An 18,127-nucleotide genomic window follows, 5' to 3' on the forward strand; every position below is an offset into this window, starting at 1 on the left:
CTACCCGCATGCCGGATCAAAAGGGGAAGCCTTGGAGCGCGAGAGAGGGTCCCGCCCATTGCCTTTTATTGCTTCCCTAAAAAGCTTGTTGGCTTGTGGAGATCGTGCGTCCTGCAGCATGGGCCCTTGTCCAGCGAGGGCGGCATGCAGCCATCTTCGCCGCCTCGTCCGGACCGCAGCAGAAACGGCACCATCTGACAGTTTTGCCAAAAGCGCCACACGGGGCTCCTTTGCGGGGTTGGGCCCAGCAGCAAGCAAGACGGCAGTCGGCGCCAGCCGAGGGCCTGGTCCTGTGCGAAATTCCGCTGGTGTTGGCGAGGGCCGGGCTCTGGGTCGCTTGCAGACCATGACATGGCCATGGCAGCCGGCAAAAGTGCCTAGCCTGGGCGGAGGCTATTGGTGGAGAATTGTGCTCCCAGCAGCCCACCCCCTAGCGCCCCGGTCCTGATTCCTCCAGACGCCTCTTGCACCGCTCCGCTGCCCGCAACGCTGCTAAAGCCGAGCGCGCAGGTGTGGTGTGGAGGAATCGCAGCAGATCCGCCGCGAGTGCACCCCATGCTCCCGCGCCCCGGGGCCCCGGATTGCAGCCAAACACCCTCCCTCCTGCCGCTGCCCGTGCTCAACCCCAGAGGCCCCGGACGCCACGACGCGCCCTTATTGGTGGTTTTCGGCGCCTTATGCGTGCGTCGAGGCGTTGCATGGCTGCCCTTGCCCGCCGCGCCGCCGCCAGGGTGCTGATAGCCTGACTATAAGGACATGGCAACGCTCGGCGCATGCTTGTTCTCGCCTCACGCACCCCCAGCTCCACCACTTCCTCCCCAGTGCGCTCCTCCTTTTTCTTCCTCGACCGCTTTCTTGCGCTGTCGCTGAGCCCGGCTGTTGCTCTTCTTGCCCATCCCTTTTTTTCTTCTCGCCACCACCTTGAGAGGAGCTTCCTCTCACCCCTCGCTCCACGATGGGTTTTATGTCACCCACCAGGGCGTACAACTGGTAAGCTTCGCCACACCCGCAACGCCCAGCCTGCCAACGAAGGCTAACTCTGTACATAGGTACATCTCCCTTGTCGCCGCATCATGTATGGTCCTCTACGGTTACGACGCCTCGGTGTACAACGCCGTCCTCGGCTCCGACCACTGGATGAATTATTTCGGCAACCCTGTACGCCCTCCCTCAGCAGACCACAGCACTTTTGACCCGAACATCCCGCTTACATTCATGTGAAATAGGACTCGCAAACGCAGGGTGCCATCAACACCGCCTACACCGTCGGCGCCGTCGTCGCAGGTTTCTTCATGGGCGGCCCGCTGGCCGATTTCGCTGGTCGTCGCGCGGGCATGGCGGCCGGCTCGTTGCTCGTCATCATTGCCACCTTCATGCAGGCTTTTTCGCCGAGAGGCAATATCGGCTGCTTCATCGGAGGTCGTGTCGTTATCGGTTTGGGTCAAGGTCTTGCGTTGAGTATGTGCCACTCTCCGTCACGTGCTGCTCTTGTTTTGGTAGGTTGCTAACCGTGTGTCACAGCCGCTGGTCCTATCTATATCGGAGAGCTTGCGCCTTCTGAGATTCGTGGAAAGGTCATGTCTTTCTGGCAGATGTTCTACAGTGTTGGCTCCTTCATTGCGTAAGTCAATCTAGCCGACCGTGCTAGTGCGGGTTCTGACATGTCTTCAGCTACTGGATCAACTTCGCCTGCCAGAAGCACATCGCCAGTCTTGGCGAGTGGGACTGGCGCATGGTCGTCATCTTCCAGCTCTTGATGCCCGTCCTCATCATCGCCCAGCTGTGGTTCATCCCCGAGACGCCGCGTTGGCACATCCAGAAGAACAACAACATTGAGGCCGCGCGCGCTTCGCTCCGCCGCGTCCGCGACACGGAGCAGGACGTCGAGGATGAGCTACTGGTCATCCGCGAGGCGCTCGAGTTCGAGAAAGAAGCCATCTCTTCGGGCTACGCGGCTTTGTGGAAGGACCCCTCGGTGCGCAAGCGTCTGCTGCTCGCCTTCGTCATCAACGCCGGCCAGCAGGTCACTGGCCAGGGCACGCTCAACACCTATTCGACCAAGGTCTACAAGAAGATCTTCACCGACTCCTCGCAGGTCGCTCTTATCAACGCCCTCAACGCCACCTTCAGCATCATCTTCACGCTAAACGCCACCTGGACCGTCGACCGCTTCGGCCGCAAGGCTCTCCTCATCGTCGGCGCCATCGGCATGGGTCTCTGCATGGTCATCGCCGCCACTGTCGAGACGCAGACACCGTCCATCGTCGTCGGCGGCGTGACCACCAAGTCGCAACCTGTCGGCATCTCCATCGTATTCCTGATGTTCCTGTTCGCCTTTTTCTGTGAGTTTCTCCATCTCTTCTCCTCCTCCCCCACGCACTAACCAAAATCCACCACAGACAAACCCTCCTGGGGTGCCACCGTCTGGATCTGGACGTCCGAGATCTTCTCCATGAACGTGCGCGCGCAGGCCGTCGGCATGGCCTCACAGACGCAAAACGTCGCCAACGCCATCGTCCAGCAATTCTTCCCGACCTTTCTGGACAACTGCGGCTTCTACGCCTTCTACATGTTTGCCGGTATCAATGTCCTGTTGGCTGTCTTCGTCTACTTTTGCATCCCGGAGACGAAGCAGGTCAGTCTCGAGGAGATTGATGTGCTGTTTGGCGGCTCCAACCATGTGGAGAAGGGTGGGGATTTGATGGGCGTGGAGGACGCGCATCATGTGCATGTGGGTGCGGAGGGGAAGGGGAGCGTGGACGCTTCGGAGAAGAGGGTCTGAGTTAGTAGGGGAAGGGGAGGGAGAGGGACTAAAATTAGGAAAGGGGGAGAAGGAAGTGTATCGTATAGCACCGCCTTCCTTTCTTTTCAATGATGAACACGTCACGTTAACACACCGCTTTTGAACTCTTCATGGTGCAATGGATTTGTCTGTATGGAAACATTCTTTGGGTTTTCTCACGCCTCAATACCACTCGCCTACTTGTGTGAGCACGACTGTGGCGATCCGCCACCTGGAGAGAAGACGGTGTGGTTCTCTAATTAACGGTGGGGATGACAGCATCGTCCATCCAATCGGTTTACCATCTCGACACGAAGTGCTTCCTCGGCCTACGATAACGTAGAAAGGCAGTGCGGATAGTGTCTCGAAGGTGGTACTTTCCCTACCACGCACTTCTCCGCTTAAGACCGTAACTTTGCTACGCACTTTGCGGCTTCGGCAAGGAAGTATGGCTCAAGGCCAATATGTGTGTGTCCCTCTTACGGTCTGTCTCTATCCCCCTTCACGTACATCAATCAAGCTAGATACCTGAACTCATCTGAAGTCGAAACCCAACCCTCCGCTCACACCTCCCTATCGTCGACTCACAACACACATCTCAAGCAGACGAACCTGCATACCGATCAGGAGAAAAATCCAAGATGGTATTATGCGATGCAGACCGTCCACCACCAAGAAAAAGAACAGAGAGAAAAAAAAGCACGGAAGCACAGACTACCCTCTACTCATCCCCATCCCCTCTTAATTCCCTCCAAACAAACCAAAACCAAAAACCACCAAAAAAAAAAGAACAAGAGCTCCGATTAACCGTTCCCCAATTTTCCCCACCCCCTTTCCCCTTCACTCAAAAGACACACTGCCATTCCTTCCCTCTTTCTATATCAAACTCTGATACTGATCCAACCCCTTTCGCTGCTGCCCTTGTTGCTGTTGCTGTTGCTGTGACTGTCGCTGCTGCTGTGCCATCCCACCGCCACCACCACCACCACCACCAAACGACCCCAGGCCGCCCGCCGGCGGCGGCGCAATGCCAAACCCAGCATACGGACTACCGACACCGCCAGCGCCCACACCAGTCCCCTGCTGAGCAAACCGATTCAGTCCAGCGCCCATCTGCTGCTGCTGCTGCTGTGGTTGTTGTTGTTGTCTCGTCGCGGCTGTCCAATCGATCGAGCCAGACTGCTGCTGCTGCTGCTGCTGCTGCTGCTGCTGCTGTTGAGGGTTCAAAATACCCATGTTCATGAGACCGCCTCCTCCTTGTTGCTGTTGCTGCTGTTGCGGCCGCGACGGCTGCAGTGGCAAAGAAAAGGAAGACTGCGTCGAGGACGAGCCCCAGCCGTTCATCGAGCCGGCCGTCGTGCCGCCCGTCGACTGCGGCTTGAGCGCGGCGAAGCCGCCGAGCGAGCTTCTGTTGTTGTTGTGGTCCGGCGTGGCCGAGCGGTACGACGACGACGGTTGCAGAGGGGGGGCGCCCATACCCAAGCGGGGAGGAGGGGTGGAGGTCTGCTGGGGTGGGGGCGTGCTCCAGTTGAAGGCCGGTGCTGCGGATGCCGCCGCCGCCGACGACGACGATTGCATGGACGAGGTGCTGCGCGGGTTGCTCGGACGCGCGGAGGAGGGGGGCTGCAGGCCCGCCGAGACGGGCGGGGAGGTCGTGGCCGACGAGGGGGCGCCCCAGCCGCCGCCGTCGTCGAAGCCGTTTCCGGCGGCGGAGAAGCTGTTGGTCGTCGCGCGGCCGGTGACTAGGCTTTCGAAGTCGGCGTCCTCGCCGTTGGCGCCGGTTCCGTTGGCGGGCGAGATGCCGCCGAAGGACATGAAGTCGTCGGCGCGCGCGACGGTGGTTGTGCTGCTGGTGGAGAGTTCTTGGAGCTTGCGGGTCTGTTCCTGCTCGACGCGGGTGGAGAGTTGTTTGATGAGGGCCATGAAGGCTTGGAATTGCTGCAGGTTCAGGAGAGGACCTAGGCTGAAGTTCCAGAGGATGGGAAGCGTCTCCATGGCAAGGAAGTCAGAGTCGGCGATCTTGCCGACCTCCGTAAAAACATCAAGAGATGCCATCTGTGAGTGTGAGCTATAAGTGCATTAAGTTTAGAAAAGGCGTCTTACCATCACAGCCGGCTCTTTCGTTTTGATTGCCTTCAGCAGCGGCACGACCTTCTCCTGAATGGTATACTTGTCTAGGACAGCTGGGTTTTGTCTTTGTTGTGGTCTGTTTGCACCGAAGCCATCCAGCCCATCGCCTGTGTCTTCTGAAATCCCGCCTCCGCAAAGATGGCGGAAGGCTTGGAGGCCACGAATCTTGATGCCCATACTTGTGGTTTTGGCAAAGACATTGGCTACAATGGGGAAGAACTCGTTCTTGATTGTGGAGAAGTCTAGAACGAATATGATGATGGGGAGTGTTCTTAAAGCAGCATCCACCAAAGAATGGGTTGGTGATTGTAAGGCGAGGACGATGAGTGGGAGCACGTCTGTAACCGGTCAACAACAGGAGCAGGACGTCCGACGTCTTGAACTCACCATCTTTGAACTCCTTGCCTGTACAGTTTTCAGACATGAGCTTCATGTTCTCCAGGATGATCATGAGACCAGCCTCCTTCGCACTGTCCCGCTCCGCCTGCGGCGGTTTTCCACTGGTGCCGCCGTTCAGGAATACTTCTCTTAGGCGAGGAAGTACCTTGTCGCAGAATGCCCGCTTTCCCGAAGGTACCATGGTCAGAATTTTGAATATGTTCTGGAGAACGATTGATAATAGCTCCCGATCTTTCATTTCTTCCAGTAGTGCAGGAAGCACCTTCTTCTCCAGGACGCTCTTCGGGAACTGGTTCAACACACGTGGCAAACCACGCATGAATTGGGACTTTTCAGCCGGAGTCTTGGCTGGCAAGCTATCAAGGAAGCGAATGGTTGAGACAAGGATATTGTCAAAGTATTGAGCCTCCTGAAATTCGCGAGCGTTGATCCTTTGCGCTGGTCGTCTAGTAATGAGCCGGGGTAGGAGGCCTTGGGTGATGTCCCGGGGTAGCTTCCCCTTGCATAAGAAACCGTTGTTCTGCGTTGGTATTGACGAAGATGATGCAAATAGCCGTTTGTAGGTAGATGGACTTTGGTTCGTCTCCAAAGGGCTGCGATGAGGAGAGTTGAAGAGGGCGATAACGAGGAGACCCAGCGAGAACATGTCTGACGATGTGTTGAGGTTCGTGTCCATTATGAAGTCTGGAGAAGTGTAGTCGATATTCAACTGCACAGAGTGCGGCAGCCGAGGGTCGTGGTTGATGACCTCAGACAGGGAGATGGGGGTAACAGAGGTGGGCTTGGTAGAATTGTCGGGAGGGCTGCAGAAGCCCAGGCCGGATATTTTCCAATCAGACTATGGAGAACTACATCAGCACTGCTAGCATGCAGACGGAAGAAGAAGACTTGGCTTCCTACTTTGGCATTGACGAAGATGGCCTCGGGCGTGAGATTCCCATGTACGAGGCCAGCGCTCTCATGCAGGAAATCGAGGCCTTTGGCGACCTGCAGCAGCCCCTTCTGGATTTCCAACTCGTCAATCTCCAGCTCCCGCCGCCGTCTAGTACCGTCTTCTTCGACCACGTAACGACTGCTGCGACCACCAGGGCCACCACCGCGTTCCTGCTCATCTTTCTCTTGTAACAGCCCCGCCAGTGATGCGGACACAGGTTCGGTCGCAAACATCAGACCTCCACTGCGCGTCTCTTCCACCGGCTCTGCCAGCTCCAGGATGCTGGGGTGTCGTAATCTAGCGAGCGAACTGGCCTCTTTCTTCAAGCGCTCTACCACCTCCTCGTGTGCTCTCTTCACTGTCCCGCTTGTCGATCGCGGCCCAAAGCCCCCTCCCTGCGGCTCCAACGACTTCTTCTCGAAGATGAAGACCGAGGCAGGCTTGCCTGTCGATTTCTTCTTCGCGTCGTAGATTTTCCATGGCCCGGCGGTTGAAGAGGGTGTGGAGCTGATGGAGTAATTGGAGCCGATGTTCGAGGTGAAGGACTTCACGGCGGACGAGAAGAACTGCGCAGCCATGGCGGGGATGCGAGCTGTCGGCACAGCTCAGGGCGCAACGGGTAGTGTGCGGCGATCAGCGAGCGTGGTTCGGGAGCAGCGGCTGCGTGCGGCGAAAGGGCGACACTGGCGATCAAGCAAGGGAAGGACAGGGTAGTCAGAATTGCGCGTGCCAATGACGAGAGAGTGCGGCGCGCAAGCAGCTCGGCATGCGCGGACACTGGGGGTACGGCAGAGGCCAACTGTCGGGGCAAAAGCCAGTTCTCCGAATAGCTGGCGGTTTGGGCGTTAAGGTCGAGGTGTCGCGCCCACAGCTGCTCTCGAACCCCCGCGGCCTGTGCGCAGGCGCGACCCAGGGTGCCCGGGCTGATCCCGGCGGTCTCGGCATGCGGGCGCACTCTCCGAGCACCGCTCGTAGGGCGCGGATAGTCATACATTACATTTCTAGCACCCCATCTTTCACCCCGTCACTACTCCATTGCTCCACCACCACCCCTTTTCCGACCTCAATTTGCAGGTCCCTCGCTCGCAATGCTTCAACAACGGTCCCAGAGGCTTCTGTCCGCCTTTTCCACCCTTTCTGCCCGCGCCCAGTCCCCATCGCTCGCATGTCTCGCCAGCCAGCGATGTCGGAGAGCATACAGCGCGCAGCCCAACCTGGCTGAACTCAGCCCGGCCAAGCTCTCTGTGACCAAAACGACTACTCCGAAGGAGTTGCTGCCCGCCGAGGAGCTTGTCTTTGGCCGCACCTTTACTGGTAATTTTGCTACCTCCCTGGCCGGCACCATGTCAGGCCACAAGACTGACCATGAAGCCTGCTAGACCACATGCTGTCGATCGAATGGACTGCCTCGGAAGGCTGGCTGAATCCGCGCATCACCCCCTACCAGAACCTCTCGCTGGACCCCGCCACCTGCGTCTTCCACTACGCCTTCGAGTGCTTCGAGGGCATGAAGGCCTATAAGGACAAGGCGGGCAAGATCCGCCTGTTCCGGCCGGACAAGAACATGGCGCGGCTGAACAAGTCGTCGGCGCGCATCGCGCTGCCGACCTTCGACGGCGAGGCCCTGACCAACCTGATCGCGCAGTTCTGCCAGCTCGAAGAGCGCTTCATCCCCTCGGCGCGCGGCTACTCGCTGTATCTGCGGCCGACGATGATCGGCACGCAGCGCACGCTGGGCGTCGGCCCTCCCGGCTCCGCGCTGCTGTACGTGATCGCCAGCCCCGTCGGTCCCTACTACCCGACCGGCTTCAAGGCCGTGAGCCTCGAGGCGACCGACTACGCCGTGCGCGCCTGGCCCGGCGGCGTTGGCGACAAGAAGCTGGGCGCCAACTACGCGCCTTGCATCGTGCCGCAGATGCAGGCCGCCAGCCGCGGCTACCATCAGAACCTGTGGCTGTTCGGCGAGGAGGAGTACGTCACTGAGGTCGGCACCATGAACCTGTTCGCCGCCATCAAGAACAAGGAGACCGGCCAGAACGAGCTGTTGACCGCGCCCCTCGACGGCACCATCCTCGAGGGCGTGACCCGCGACTCCATCCTCGGCCTCGCCCGCGAGCGCCTTACGCCTCAGGGCTGGAACGTCGTCGAGCGCAAGTTCACCATGAAGGAGCTCGCCGACGCCGCCGACGAGGGCAGGATGCTCGAGGTCTTCGGTGCGGGTACCGCCGCTGTCGTCAGTCCCGTGAGGAAGATCAACTGGAGGGGTCGTGACGTCGACTGCGGCCTGGCGCCCGGCAAAGAGGCCGGTCCCGTCGCGCAGCAGGTGCTGGACTGGATGATGGCTATCCAGTACGGAGACGAACAGCACCCTTGGAGGTAAGACATACCACCCCCTTCTCTAATGTCCATCACGCGACTTGCATGTGCTAACTATCAGTCTACAGCTACAAGCTCTAAGTTCCCCTAGTACTCTATTCTGTAAAAGTACCTAGAGATGACTAGATTTCACGGACTGTTTACGGAGGCAAGCATTGGACCAGCATCCTTCTTTTTCTTTTGGTTTCGATTTTGAAACTACGTTCTGGAAAAATTAGCGGATAAGGACACTGGCGTCGTAGAGTCAATCTTCAATATCGAGTTTGCGCGTGCGGAAGCGTGCTCTGCACCATGAAGTCCTGATTCGCGTGCATGTTACTGAAGTGAAAAACGCTACAACGAAGCTTGGAAGGCATTTATGACTTCACACGCAATCTCAGGGTTTTTCCGAAGAGTTCTGGCTGATCTGATTTAGGAAAGGGAGATAGTCAAGGAAATGGCCCCAAGGCGCCAGCTAAGTCGAGAAGGTCCAGAGACGAGGTTGCTAAAAGGAGATGTCAAGGGCAAGCGAACGTGGGGAAAAACAAGTTGAGCTTTACTTCAACACAAGGGTCCTAGGAAGATCGGCATGTCCAAACTTTTTTATGTGCATTGCTGGGTATTCCCACTGCCGCCCCTTCGTATCATGCACATATCGCACCCATTTTTTTGCTTCTTTCCTCGGACTTCGGAATCCATTTGGTCTCGTAAAGTCTTTTTAGGCCACCTTGTTTTTGGTAAGGTACATCGCTGAAGCCCCACCGGTAGTCTGCAACCCGAATTCGATAGCCCCGCAGGAAAATGCCTCAGATGTAGCCGGAAAAGAAACCAGAAGACACCACGCCCGTAATTTAAGCCTGTGGATCATCCATATCAGCATTCCATTTGACAAGAGCCGAGTGATATATTGGCCGATGGTGGCGTAGGCGTGGTGGCGGTATGGAGCTGGTGTCTCATACCTTGACGGCGTAAACCCTCTGGGGGAAGTGAATGGCCTTCTTCTTCTGCTTCTCGGTGACGAGGGAAGCCTCGTGCTTGGTTAACCGCCTGCGCATGGCGCGGGTCTGCTTGCGGCGGAGGTCGAGGGGCAGGTACTTCTTGCCCTTGTAGAAGAGGCGGAGCTGCTCGCGCTGGTTCTTGTTGATGACGGTGAGAACGCGGGCGATCGACTTGCGGACGTCGTGGCTGCAAAAAAAAAGTTTCGTTAGCTCTACGGTCCTTTCCTAGGTTCCAATTGTCCTCCTTGCTGATTGCGGTGGAGGTCGTGCGTGTGTCGTGTTGTCGTGTCGCGTCCTGTGCGAAATCTGCCGGGGCCTAGGGCGGGGGAAAGTCGTACATCTTGGTGAGCTTGGAGGAAGCACCGCCAGCGATCTTCTGGGTGCGCAGACCGACGAGCTCGGTCTTCAAGTCATCGAGCTGCCTCTTGAGGTCCTCCTTGCTCTTGCCCACGAGCTGGCTGGTCTTGACCTTTGCTGCGGACGACTGTATCACGCAACCGTTAGCCCGAAACCGTCCTGGTGCATTGTATTGTCGATGTCGCGGGGCGAGCTCACCATTTTGGCGAGTTGTAGACTGGGCGGCGGTGTGTCGTCGTCGTGGGGATGGTTGTCGTCGTCGGTCGTCGTCTCAAATCGAAAAGGCGTGCGCTGCAGAGTGCGAGATTTCGAGTCGGTGCGCCTCGCTTACGAAAAACGCCGACCCCCCGACCGCCCACCCCCCCCCAGCACCCAGCACGCGCCAAGAACGGCGGCGACGCAACCCATCACGTGTGGAACTCGTTGCTCACAGTGCACATCCCAGTCTTCGCTGACCTCACCACCCTCTCGCATCCCCAGATTATTCTCCGCAAACATGGCCTCCACAGGTGGCGGCTGGGCGCAGCTGCGCCAACAAGCCCGCTCCCTGGAAACGCAGGTACGACCTCCGAAGCCGTATGCTCATTGCCGCAACCAAGGCAGCTCCAGCTGACGAAAGCTCTCGCGCAGACAGAATCGCTGTTCCACACGTATTCGCAATATGCCTCGATGACGAACATCCCCCAGAAACCCACCGATGAGGAACAACGCACGGAATCACAGATCCGCGAGCTTCTCGAAAAGGTATCCTCCCAGCCACTTCGTCCACCTTGCCTCACACATGACCGCATTCCACGTCCTCGCAACGGAGCTCTACTGACCATGTCTCGCTCCAGCGCGACGCTCTCATCGGCCAGCTCACCCGCCTCCTCGACTCCTCCGCCGACCTCACGTCCTCCGCGCTGAAGCAGAACAACCTGGCGCGGCACCGCGAGGTGCTCGCCGACCACCGGCGCGAGCTGTCGCGGCTCAAGAACACCATCTCGACGGCGCGCGACCGGGCGAACCTGCTGTCGGACGTGCGCAGCGACATCGACGCGTACCGCTCCGCGAACCCGGCGCAGGCCGAGGCCGACTACATGCTCGACGAGCGGCGCCGCATCGACAACTCGCACAACATGGCCGACAGCGTGCTGAGCCAGGCGTATGCCGTGAACGAGAACTTCGGCTTCCAGCGCGAGACGCTCGCCAGCATCAACCGCCGCATCACCGGCGCCGCCAGCCAAGTCCCCGGCCTCAACTCGCTCATGTCGCGCATCAGCGCCAAGAAGCGCCGGGACGGCATCATCCTCGGCAGCTTCATCGCCTTTTGCTTCCTCATGCTATTCTTCTTTTCGTGAAGATGGGCGTACGCGAGTCGGATCGTGCGTACGAAGACTATCGGCTGAGGGTCGTTGGGCATTTCTTTTTCTTCCCATTCTTTGATGTCATTCTGTTTTGGATTGTCATGGATGGTTCCCTGCACGGCGTATGGACATCCCCTCCTGAGGGACTGGGATTCTTGTTTCTGGCTCGGGTCAAGGAGTTTTGCGGAAACCTAGCGGGCGGTTTTTGTCACGTTTGTCGTTGAGGGCATTGCATTGATCTCTTTGTACAGATGTTCCGTTCTATCTTTTGGTTGAAGTCTGACATTTTTCTGGCCATCAGTATCTTCTCCCTCCTAATCGTTACATCGGGGGAGTATAAGACTCAAAGGATTCCCCGTGTTCTGTTCCATTTCAACATTGTGTCTCACTCCGTCATTCCATGAGACATTGGACTCTGCTTACGTGGACGGCTGAAATATGGACGTAGATGTACGTTCAAAACCCATACAAATACGCCCAGAGGTAGGCTTCAGTTATCCACGGAGATAAGATCCCATCTCACTTTCGAGAAGGATAGTTTCCTCATACCCACTCTAGACGGAAAAGTACTCCACTCTTCCTGATATGAGCAGCATACCACAAGCCCACCCCAAGCCCTTAGGCCGCAGCTTTCTTCACCTTTTTCGCACCAGCCCCCTCCTCTTTCGGCTGCTGCTGCTGCTGCTGCTGCTGCTTCTGCTGCCCCTCCTGCTGCTGATGATGATGATGCCCAACCGTCGCCTCCCCAATCAACATTCTCAAACCCTTGTTCAGATACTCCACCTCGTCCCCCTCAGCCTTCCCGCTCGCGGCCCAGCGCACGCGACACGCGCCGTCGACCAAGAACACATAGCCCACCCTCTCGTTCATGATCCCCAAGCACTCGCGCATCTCCTCGGTAATGCCGCGCCTCACGACGAAATAGCGATCCCAATCCCTCTCGTCCCGCTGCCGCCTCAGCCGGCCCTTGTACATGTTCAAGATGAGCGCGCGCAGCGGGTTCGGCTCGACGTTGAGCTCGACGTGCTGCGCGACGCCGCGGTTGGCGGCGAGGAGGGCGGCGAGGGCGGGGTTGGCGTCGGGGCCGGTGAAGGTCGTGGCCTGGACGCGGGCCCACTCGGACGAGTAGACGGACACGAGCGAGACGCGGTTGAGGAGGGCGAGCGTGGTCGAGTGCGGGGCGCGCCCCGCGGCGCCCGGCAGCAGCGTGGAGCCGACGAAGTTGGGGAAGAAGAGGGCGCGGTCGGCGCGGAAGATGCGCGGGTTGGCGAGGAAGGACTTGCCGCCGTGGTATTGCATGTTGGTGAAGTCGCGGAAGTAGGGCTTGGCGACGGCTTTGGCGCTGTAGCGTGTGTCAGTCATGCTGTCGCGCGGCGTAGGTGGGGCGGGCCGGATGGCGGCAGCTTCGAGGAGAGGATGGGGTGTGGGGTAATGTGGCGGTTCTCATGCGCGATGTCAATGGGAAGGGGGTTTGGAGACGTACAGCTCTTTCCGCCGCTGCAGGTGCTTGTCGTAGTCTACAAAGTCGTCCCGCCGCTGCTGCAGACTGCGGTCGTCTTTCCCTGAGTTCTCGCCCGGCAGAGGCGGCTTGTGGAAGCCGATGGGCCGCCCCAGCACCTCTGCCTTGAAGCCCTCATGTTTCGACGGCGCCTTGTACGAGGCCAGACCTTGGCCGAGCGCGTCCTTCTTCTCTTTCTGAGCTGCTGCTGCTGCTGCCGCCGCTTGCTTCTCTTTCTGCTCGGCCTTCAATGGTGCCGTGGTTGGCGATGCCTTTTCCTGCGGCTTTAGGGGCTGCTTGTCTGGTTGTTGCGTGCTGTACTGTCGGAGGCGCGGAGTTGCGATGGCGGTGGTGCTCGTTCGTAGCGCACGGCGCAGCTGGCACGAGCGGCATATCGACGACGTCGAGGCGGCGGTAGCGGGGTCGAATTGGGCCAGCTGGCGCAGCAGGGCGCGGCGAGAGAGCATTGCGACGGCGACGGCGATGTGGTGTTGTTTGTTTCTCTGAGCGCCGGGATGCGGTCGGACTGGTGATTGGCGTTCCGTGCTGACTGCCGGAAAAGCTGCGGGTTTATTTTTTAGCTGTGAGCCTATGACGTGCAAGGGTCCCGCAGGTGATGGATGTTTTTCAAAGCGTTACACGTAGCGTTCTTCCTTTCTCATGGAGATTGAAATATGGATATACCCCTCGTGCATCTTCTCCCAGTTAAAATCACAAATGCTTAAAATACAGTAGGAGGCTTCTTTTTTTTTTTCCAACCCAACATCAGAATTTTATATTCGTCCCAACTGCTCCCTCAGAAATAGATTTTTCGCGATGAGAAACCCTGGTCATTGCACTGCGCATCAAAGCATACGCTGAGCATTCTGTAAAAAGTTGTGCGGATGTTATCCTAGTAGGGGTGGTGTTCTAGGCATCTAATTCACAAAGCAATCGGCGTTGGAAACCCGATGACAAAAACTCGACAAGAAGAAATCCGAGGACCGATTTCAGGATCGCAGACTCACTACGTAGGACGGACAACTCTTTTCGATCGAAGTGTACAGTCGTCAGATGAGCATAGCCATGATTTGCCAATAGCGCGGATCAGAGGCTCAACCTCGCAGGATTGGGATTCGGATCCTAGCGTACCACAAGATGCCTGCGTCCACTCACAAGTCACGTCAGATCAAATGCAACACAGAAGAAATAGTCCCGAAAGTAAGGGTAAGACATTAGTCATTAATCGTATGAACAGCAGAGTAGTACGCCCATGATGCAGTCGTGTGCTTCCATCTTCCCAACTTTTCCCCACACCCGGCCCAATCAGGTTCCAATTCAACCCCCCTCGCCTTTTTCCTCATGCATGTAGGAGAGTCACCCTCCCTGCATCTCCGCTCGGGCACACACCCGCTTGGGAGAAGAACAAGAGATGAAAGAAAACAGGCGGAACGCGTGGGGATCGGAGACATCATGTCAGAAGAGACATTTACAAGCCGCAGTTGCTGAGGGGGACCTCGGCGGAGGTGGCCTCGATGCGGCCGAGCTGGGCGGCCTGGTTGTTGGTGAGGTCGTTCATGGCAGCCTGGGCGAGGTTGAAGCCGCTGGCGGCATGGTCGATGGCGAGGACGTTGATCGTCTTGCCGTTGTAGGTCAGGGAGTAGCACTTGCCGCACTGTGTGGACATGGATCGTTAGTATATCGACGTCTCTTGTGGGAAGAAATGGAAAGGGTGTGGAGGTAACTCACGTTGGCAGAGCCCCAGCCGGCAATGGTGTCGGAGCCACCAACGTAGGGGAACTTGGTGATGGCGCCCTGAGTCTGCCAGCCGTACTTGGTGATCAGGCCGTTGGTGCCGTCGGAGCAAGAGACAGCGGTCAGGGAGCGGCTGGCGTCGTCGTAGCCAGTGTCGTAGGAGACGCTGACGGCGGAGGTCATGGCGACCATGGAGGCCAGGGAAGCGAGAACGGTGGTGAACTGCATGGTTGAGATTGGTTGATGAAGTATTATGGGATACTTTGAGTGCTTGGATGGATGCTGATGCTGGTAATGCTGATGCGGATGGTGATGATGGGAGAGGACTGAGAGCGTGGGCGATTGATCTTTATAGGCGTTGTCGTGGTGGTCGCCGTTTCCCAGGTGGCTAGCACACGGCCTGGCAAGAGCCTCGTAAACGGACCTGCCCTCCACCAGGACGTAGCATCCATGATGCGAGCCCAGGCCAATGGGCGGGCCGACCTCGTAAAGGGAAAGATCTAAGAGTCGACATGGTGCTCTTCTAAGCCTAACGCCAGCAGGAACCGATCCCCGTTGCGTAAAGCGCCAGGCCGCCTCTTCCCCTCTTGCGGCTAGTCCATCTCACCCCGGCCGTTGTAGCTTCTCATCTGGCTCAGCCCTTTGGGGTGTACAGCCGCGATCGAGTGAGACTGGTGCGTTTCTCTCCGGGCGGGATCGGCTTACCTGGGCCGGTGTCGCGCTCGTGGCACCTGCCGCAGGTGGGTGGAAGCTGGCGGAAGACAAGACGGAGCCGGAGAGGGGCGCACAGCTCGAGGGGTTGCACGGAGCAGTCCATCATCCGATGGTCTCGTTGCTCGAGGTAAATACGAGAAGACAGCTGCATTCCCCGCCTCTCGCTCGACCGTCGCAAGCGATCATCGGCGGTGAGCCGGGGTGCTCTTCATGGGCTTCCCCACAGTTCGCAGTCGGGCTGCAGGGGCCGCAGGAGCAAGCCCGCTCGGAGAGGTGGCACTGGCGCGTGGTATCCTCTTCGCAGCGCCGTAACCCCAAGCAGGCGAAGGAAGGGGCAGTGTCACGAGGAGCAGCGTCGGAAGCGCGTGGAGAGACAGCAGGCAGGCAGGTGGCATGTGGGCGGTGGCGGCGCGGGAAAGGCGTCCAAGTGCGCGTGTTCGGCTATCGGGCGCACTCCAAAAATAGCCAGCGGCCACCCACTGGCACCTTCTCGTCGTGCTTGGCCCTTCCACTCCCGTACCAGCCCGGACCGCGAGCTTGAGCGTGTTTGCCCTGCTGTCGCTCTCTCAACAATCCCCCGCCCGTGCCTCTCACACCGTCGCCGTTGTCGCCCGCTGCGCCGTGAGGACCGCCCCGAGCGCCAGCGCCAGCACAGCAGCAAAATACGAACTCTAGACTGCTGCGAGCTACAGCAGTGCTGAGAAGAGCTTTCGCCTGCGTTGTGTCGGGCCTACGAGACGACGGCCGGCCTTACAGACGTCACGGTGCGCTCACAGGCGGAAATCGAGGCGGCGGCCCACTGCATCCAGCAACATCACCGTGCGCTCCTGCCGCCATCCCAGCTGTCTCTGCACTCTGTGTGTGATTAATCTCAAGGGAAACATTAATCTGCAGCCGAGACAGACCCTCACTGTCCCTGCAACATCATCCACCAGTGACGGCACGGGCTCTCTCGGTCTTGGTGTTCAACAAGTACAGCTGCATTTTCCTTCCTGCTGGTTTCGGGCCTTGCATCCGGAATACAGCTCAACCGCAAGCAGATCCCAGACGGTCAGCGAGCTTGGAGCAGCGCGCACCCCCAGTCGCCGTGACAACGCTGCGCCTCCGCACCGCACGGCCGCCTCATACCACCAAGCCTACCGTCCGCGAACCATCACCCGTCCGTCAACATGTCGCTCCCTCCTGAACCACCCGCAGTGCTTGTTGTACGCTCAAAGTGCTTACATTACAGATAGGTATCATTGTATCCGTCCAACACCAGAATCGCTCTTGATGTGCAGTGTCTTCATCTGCTCGTTTGCCGCCTCAAATTCAGCGCATTCGGCAAACGGGACATCTCGAATTCCACCAGCGAGGTCCTTTAGTGACTTGGGTGCCTCATCGCTCGCATCTTGGTGTTTGCCTGCGTTCGGCGAAGGCACGTACAATGCTTCCGTCTGTCCAGAGTCCCTGGCACCCGTTTCGATGGTCGGATGGTGCACCCATGTGGTCTCGGTCTTCTCGAATCCCTCTTCTGTCATGTACTTCACCTCGTCACCTTCCGTGCCCGTGAATGCCCGAGCTGTGAATTTACGAGGGGTCCTTGTCGTCGCATCGTTTCTTCGTTTGGACACTGTCTCGGCGACTAACCAGTTCCTTGCTCGGTTGTCGGAGCTGCGTCCAGGAATCTGTTCTTCGGGAATCTCCTGAAGCCCACCAACCTCGTTGCGCAGGAAATGGCGCGCTGGTAACACCTCCACGTCGACTATTGGAAGAATGCGATGAAACACATCATGCGTATGGACCTCTCGAAAAATTCGCTCCTCGCGGATTTCGTGCACCTCTGGTTGTATCGTTTCGTGGGTAACAGCTAATTAAGAGATGGGTTGTCAGCGAAGCGTCTTCACACACAATATCTACAGGGCCTAGGCGAGTTTACCTGGGGCATACCGTGAGTGGTAGGTAGTGTCTTCAGTCTTCCTCAAGTCAACCACCCCCTCAAGGCTCGGTGGCTCCGGACTGTCTTCGATGAGGTAAGACCGCTGGCCGCTCCCTCCGTTGTATCCACCCGGTATGCCGTCCGGCGTGTGGTACCCCTCCACGGGCTCTTGCACACTCCATCGATGTTTCGGGTTACTGAAGTCGCGCAGGCCGTGAGAATATGCTCTCTTCCTCCTGAGCGACCCTCCACTGTTCCGCTTCGGCGTTACTTGGGTTTCTTGGGTCTCCCCGCTGTCTTCCTCATCGCTTGAGTCATCCAGAAAGAGCCTGGATTGAGTGTTGTCTCCCCTCGATTGGTTCGATGGAGGCAAAGTGTCCTCCTCTAAAGAGTAGTTCACCACGTCGTGCGGATTGAGCCCCTTTGAAGGAACCGACAATGGAGCCGGGTAGCTGGACCTATTCCGGGCCGCATTTTCTCTAGCGCCATCACCAGCGAGTGCGGTTCTGACTGGTGCTGCAGGAGGACTGGGGAAGGAATCGGACAGTGCGTTTTCTGTGACATCATCCCCGTAATAACTCTCACTTCCAGCAGATAGTTGCCTCGCAGCAAGACTGTCCCCAGCACCGCTCCCGTGCCTGGCATCATCACTCGTTACAGCTGTACCGGGCAGAGGAGGGGGCGACATTTTCTCCAAGTTTCCCACGTCTCCGTCTTCTTTTTTCCAGAGAGGTTTGGGCCGGCCTTTGCGCGATGCGTCCGAAGCGGCTTTCCTCAGTCGATTCCGGTGTGCACGGGATTGTTGGCTCGATCCAACCGACGCAGGCCGCTTGGGGGCGGCGGGTGAGCTGAGTGGGCGATGACCAGTCATTGACCGGTCTCCATGCAGTGGCAGACTTCCTCGACGTGGTGGAGTCCCTTGGGCGGCATCGCGATAATGGACGGATGGGACGCGGGATAGC

General features: G+C 58.2%; 8 protein-coding genes across 8 annotated transcripts; 3 read left to right on the forward strand and 5 right to left on the reverse strand.

Annotated features, from left to right (window-relative positions):
- Positions 1 to 955: 955 nt before the first annotated feature.
- Positions 956 to 2,782, forward strand: BKCO1_6000189 (sugar transporter; the record flags this gene model as incomplete). Its single annotated transcript, XM_020277837.1, has 6 exons — positions 956 to 990; positions 1,050 to 1,158; positions 1,227 to 1,458; positions 1,522 to 1,621; positions 1,672 to 2,342; positions 2,400 to 2,782. 6 exons carry the CDS (start codon positions 956 to 958, stop codon positions 2,780 to 2,782), a joined length of 1,530 nt encoding a protein of 509 aa, XP_020133872.1.
- Positions 2,783 to 3,658: 876 nt separating this feature from the next.
- BKCO1_6000190 (scy1 protein kinase) lies at positions 3,659 to 6,823 on the reverse strand (the record flags this gene model as incomplete). Its single annotated transcript, XM_020277839.1, has 4 exons — positions 3,659 to 4,837; positions 4,886 to 5,250; positions 5,300 to 6,149; positions 6,212 to 6,823. 4 exons carry the CDS (start codon positions 6,821 to 6,823, stop codon positions 3,659 to 3,661), a joined length of 3,006 nt encoding a protein of 1,001 aa, XP_020133764.1.
- A 510-nt stretch (positions 6,824 to 7,333) lies between these two features.
- Positions 7,334 to 8,702, forward strand: BKCO1_6000191 (branched-chain amino acid cytosolic; the record flags this gene model as incomplete). Its single annotated transcript, XM_020277840.1, has 3 exons — positions 7,334 to 7,559; positions 7,625 to 8,621; positions 8,690 to 8,702. 3 exons carry the CDS (start codon positions 7,334 to 7,336, stop codon positions 8,700 to 8,702), a joined length of 1,236 nt encoding a protein of 411 aa, XP_020133763.1.
- An 851-nt stretch (positions 8,703 to 9,553) lies between these two features.
- Positions 9,554 to 10,156, reverse strand: BKCO1_6000192 (60s ribosomal protein l35; the record flags this gene model as incomplete). Its single annotated transcript, XM_020277841.1, has 3 exons — positions 9,554 to 9,785; positions 9,937 to 10,082; positions 10,154 to 10,156. The coding sequence occupies 3 exons, from the start codon at positions 10,154 to 10,156 to the stop codon at positions 9,554 to 9,556; spliced, it is 381 nt and encodes a 126-aa protein (XP_020133746.1).
- A 295-nt stretch (positions 10,157 to 10,451) lies between these two features.
- On the forward strand, positions 10,452 to 11,295 carry BKCO1_6000193 (vesicle transport v-snare protein superfamily; the record flags this gene model as incomplete). Its single annotated transcript, XM_020277842.1, has 3 exons — positions 10,452 to 10,514; positions 10,586 to 10,699; positions 10,792 to 11,295. The coding sequence occupies 3 exons, from the start codon at positions 10,452 to 10,454 to the stop codon at positions 11,293 to 11,295; spliced, it is 681 nt and encodes a 226-aa protein (XP_020133867.1).
- A 624-nt stretch (positions 11,296 to 11,919) lies between these two features.
- Positions 11,920 to 13,266, reverse strand: BKCO1_6000194 (mitochondrial atpase complex subunit atp10; the record flags this gene model as incomplete). The annotated part of the gene is made up of 2 exons (XM_020277843.1): positions 11,920 to 12,643; positions 12,785 to 13,266. 2 exons carry the CDS (start codon positions 13,264 to 13,266, stop codon positions 11,920 to 11,922), a joined length of 1,206 nt encoding a protein of 401 aa, XP_020133762.1.
- Positions 13,267 to 14,267: 1,001 nt separating this feature from the next.
- Positions 14,268 to 14,761, reverse strand: BKCO1_6000195 (epl1 protein; the record flags this gene model as incomplete). The annotated part of the gene is made up of 2 exons (XM_020277844.1): positions 14,268 to 14,453; positions 14,528 to 14,761. 2 exons carry the CDS (start codon positions 14,759 to 14,761, stop codon positions 14,268 to 14,270), a joined length of 420 nt encoding a protein of 139 aa, XP_020133761.1.
- A 1,724-nt stretch (positions 14,762 to 16,485) lies between these two features.
- BKCO1_6000196 (uncharacterized protein) lies at positions 16,486 to 18,036 on the reverse strand (the record flags this gene model as incomplete). Its single annotated transcript, XM_020277845.1, has 2 exons — positions 16,486 to 17,096; positions 17,166 to 18,036. The coding sequence occupies 2 exons, from the start codon at positions 18,034 to 18,036 to the stop codon at positions 16,486 to 16,488; spliced, it is 1,482 nt and encodes a 493-aa protein (XP_020133760.1).
- Between the last annotated feature and the right edge of the window lie 91 nt (positions 18,037 to 18,127).

The sequence above is a fragment of the Diplodia corticola genome (assembly GCF_001883845.1).
Source record: "Diplodia corticola strain CBS 112549 chromosome Unknown scaffold6, whole genome shotgun sequence".
Lineage (NCBI taxonomy): Eukaryota > Fungi > Ascomycota > Dothideomycetes > Botryosphaeriales > Botryosphaeriaceae > Diplodia > Diplodia corticola.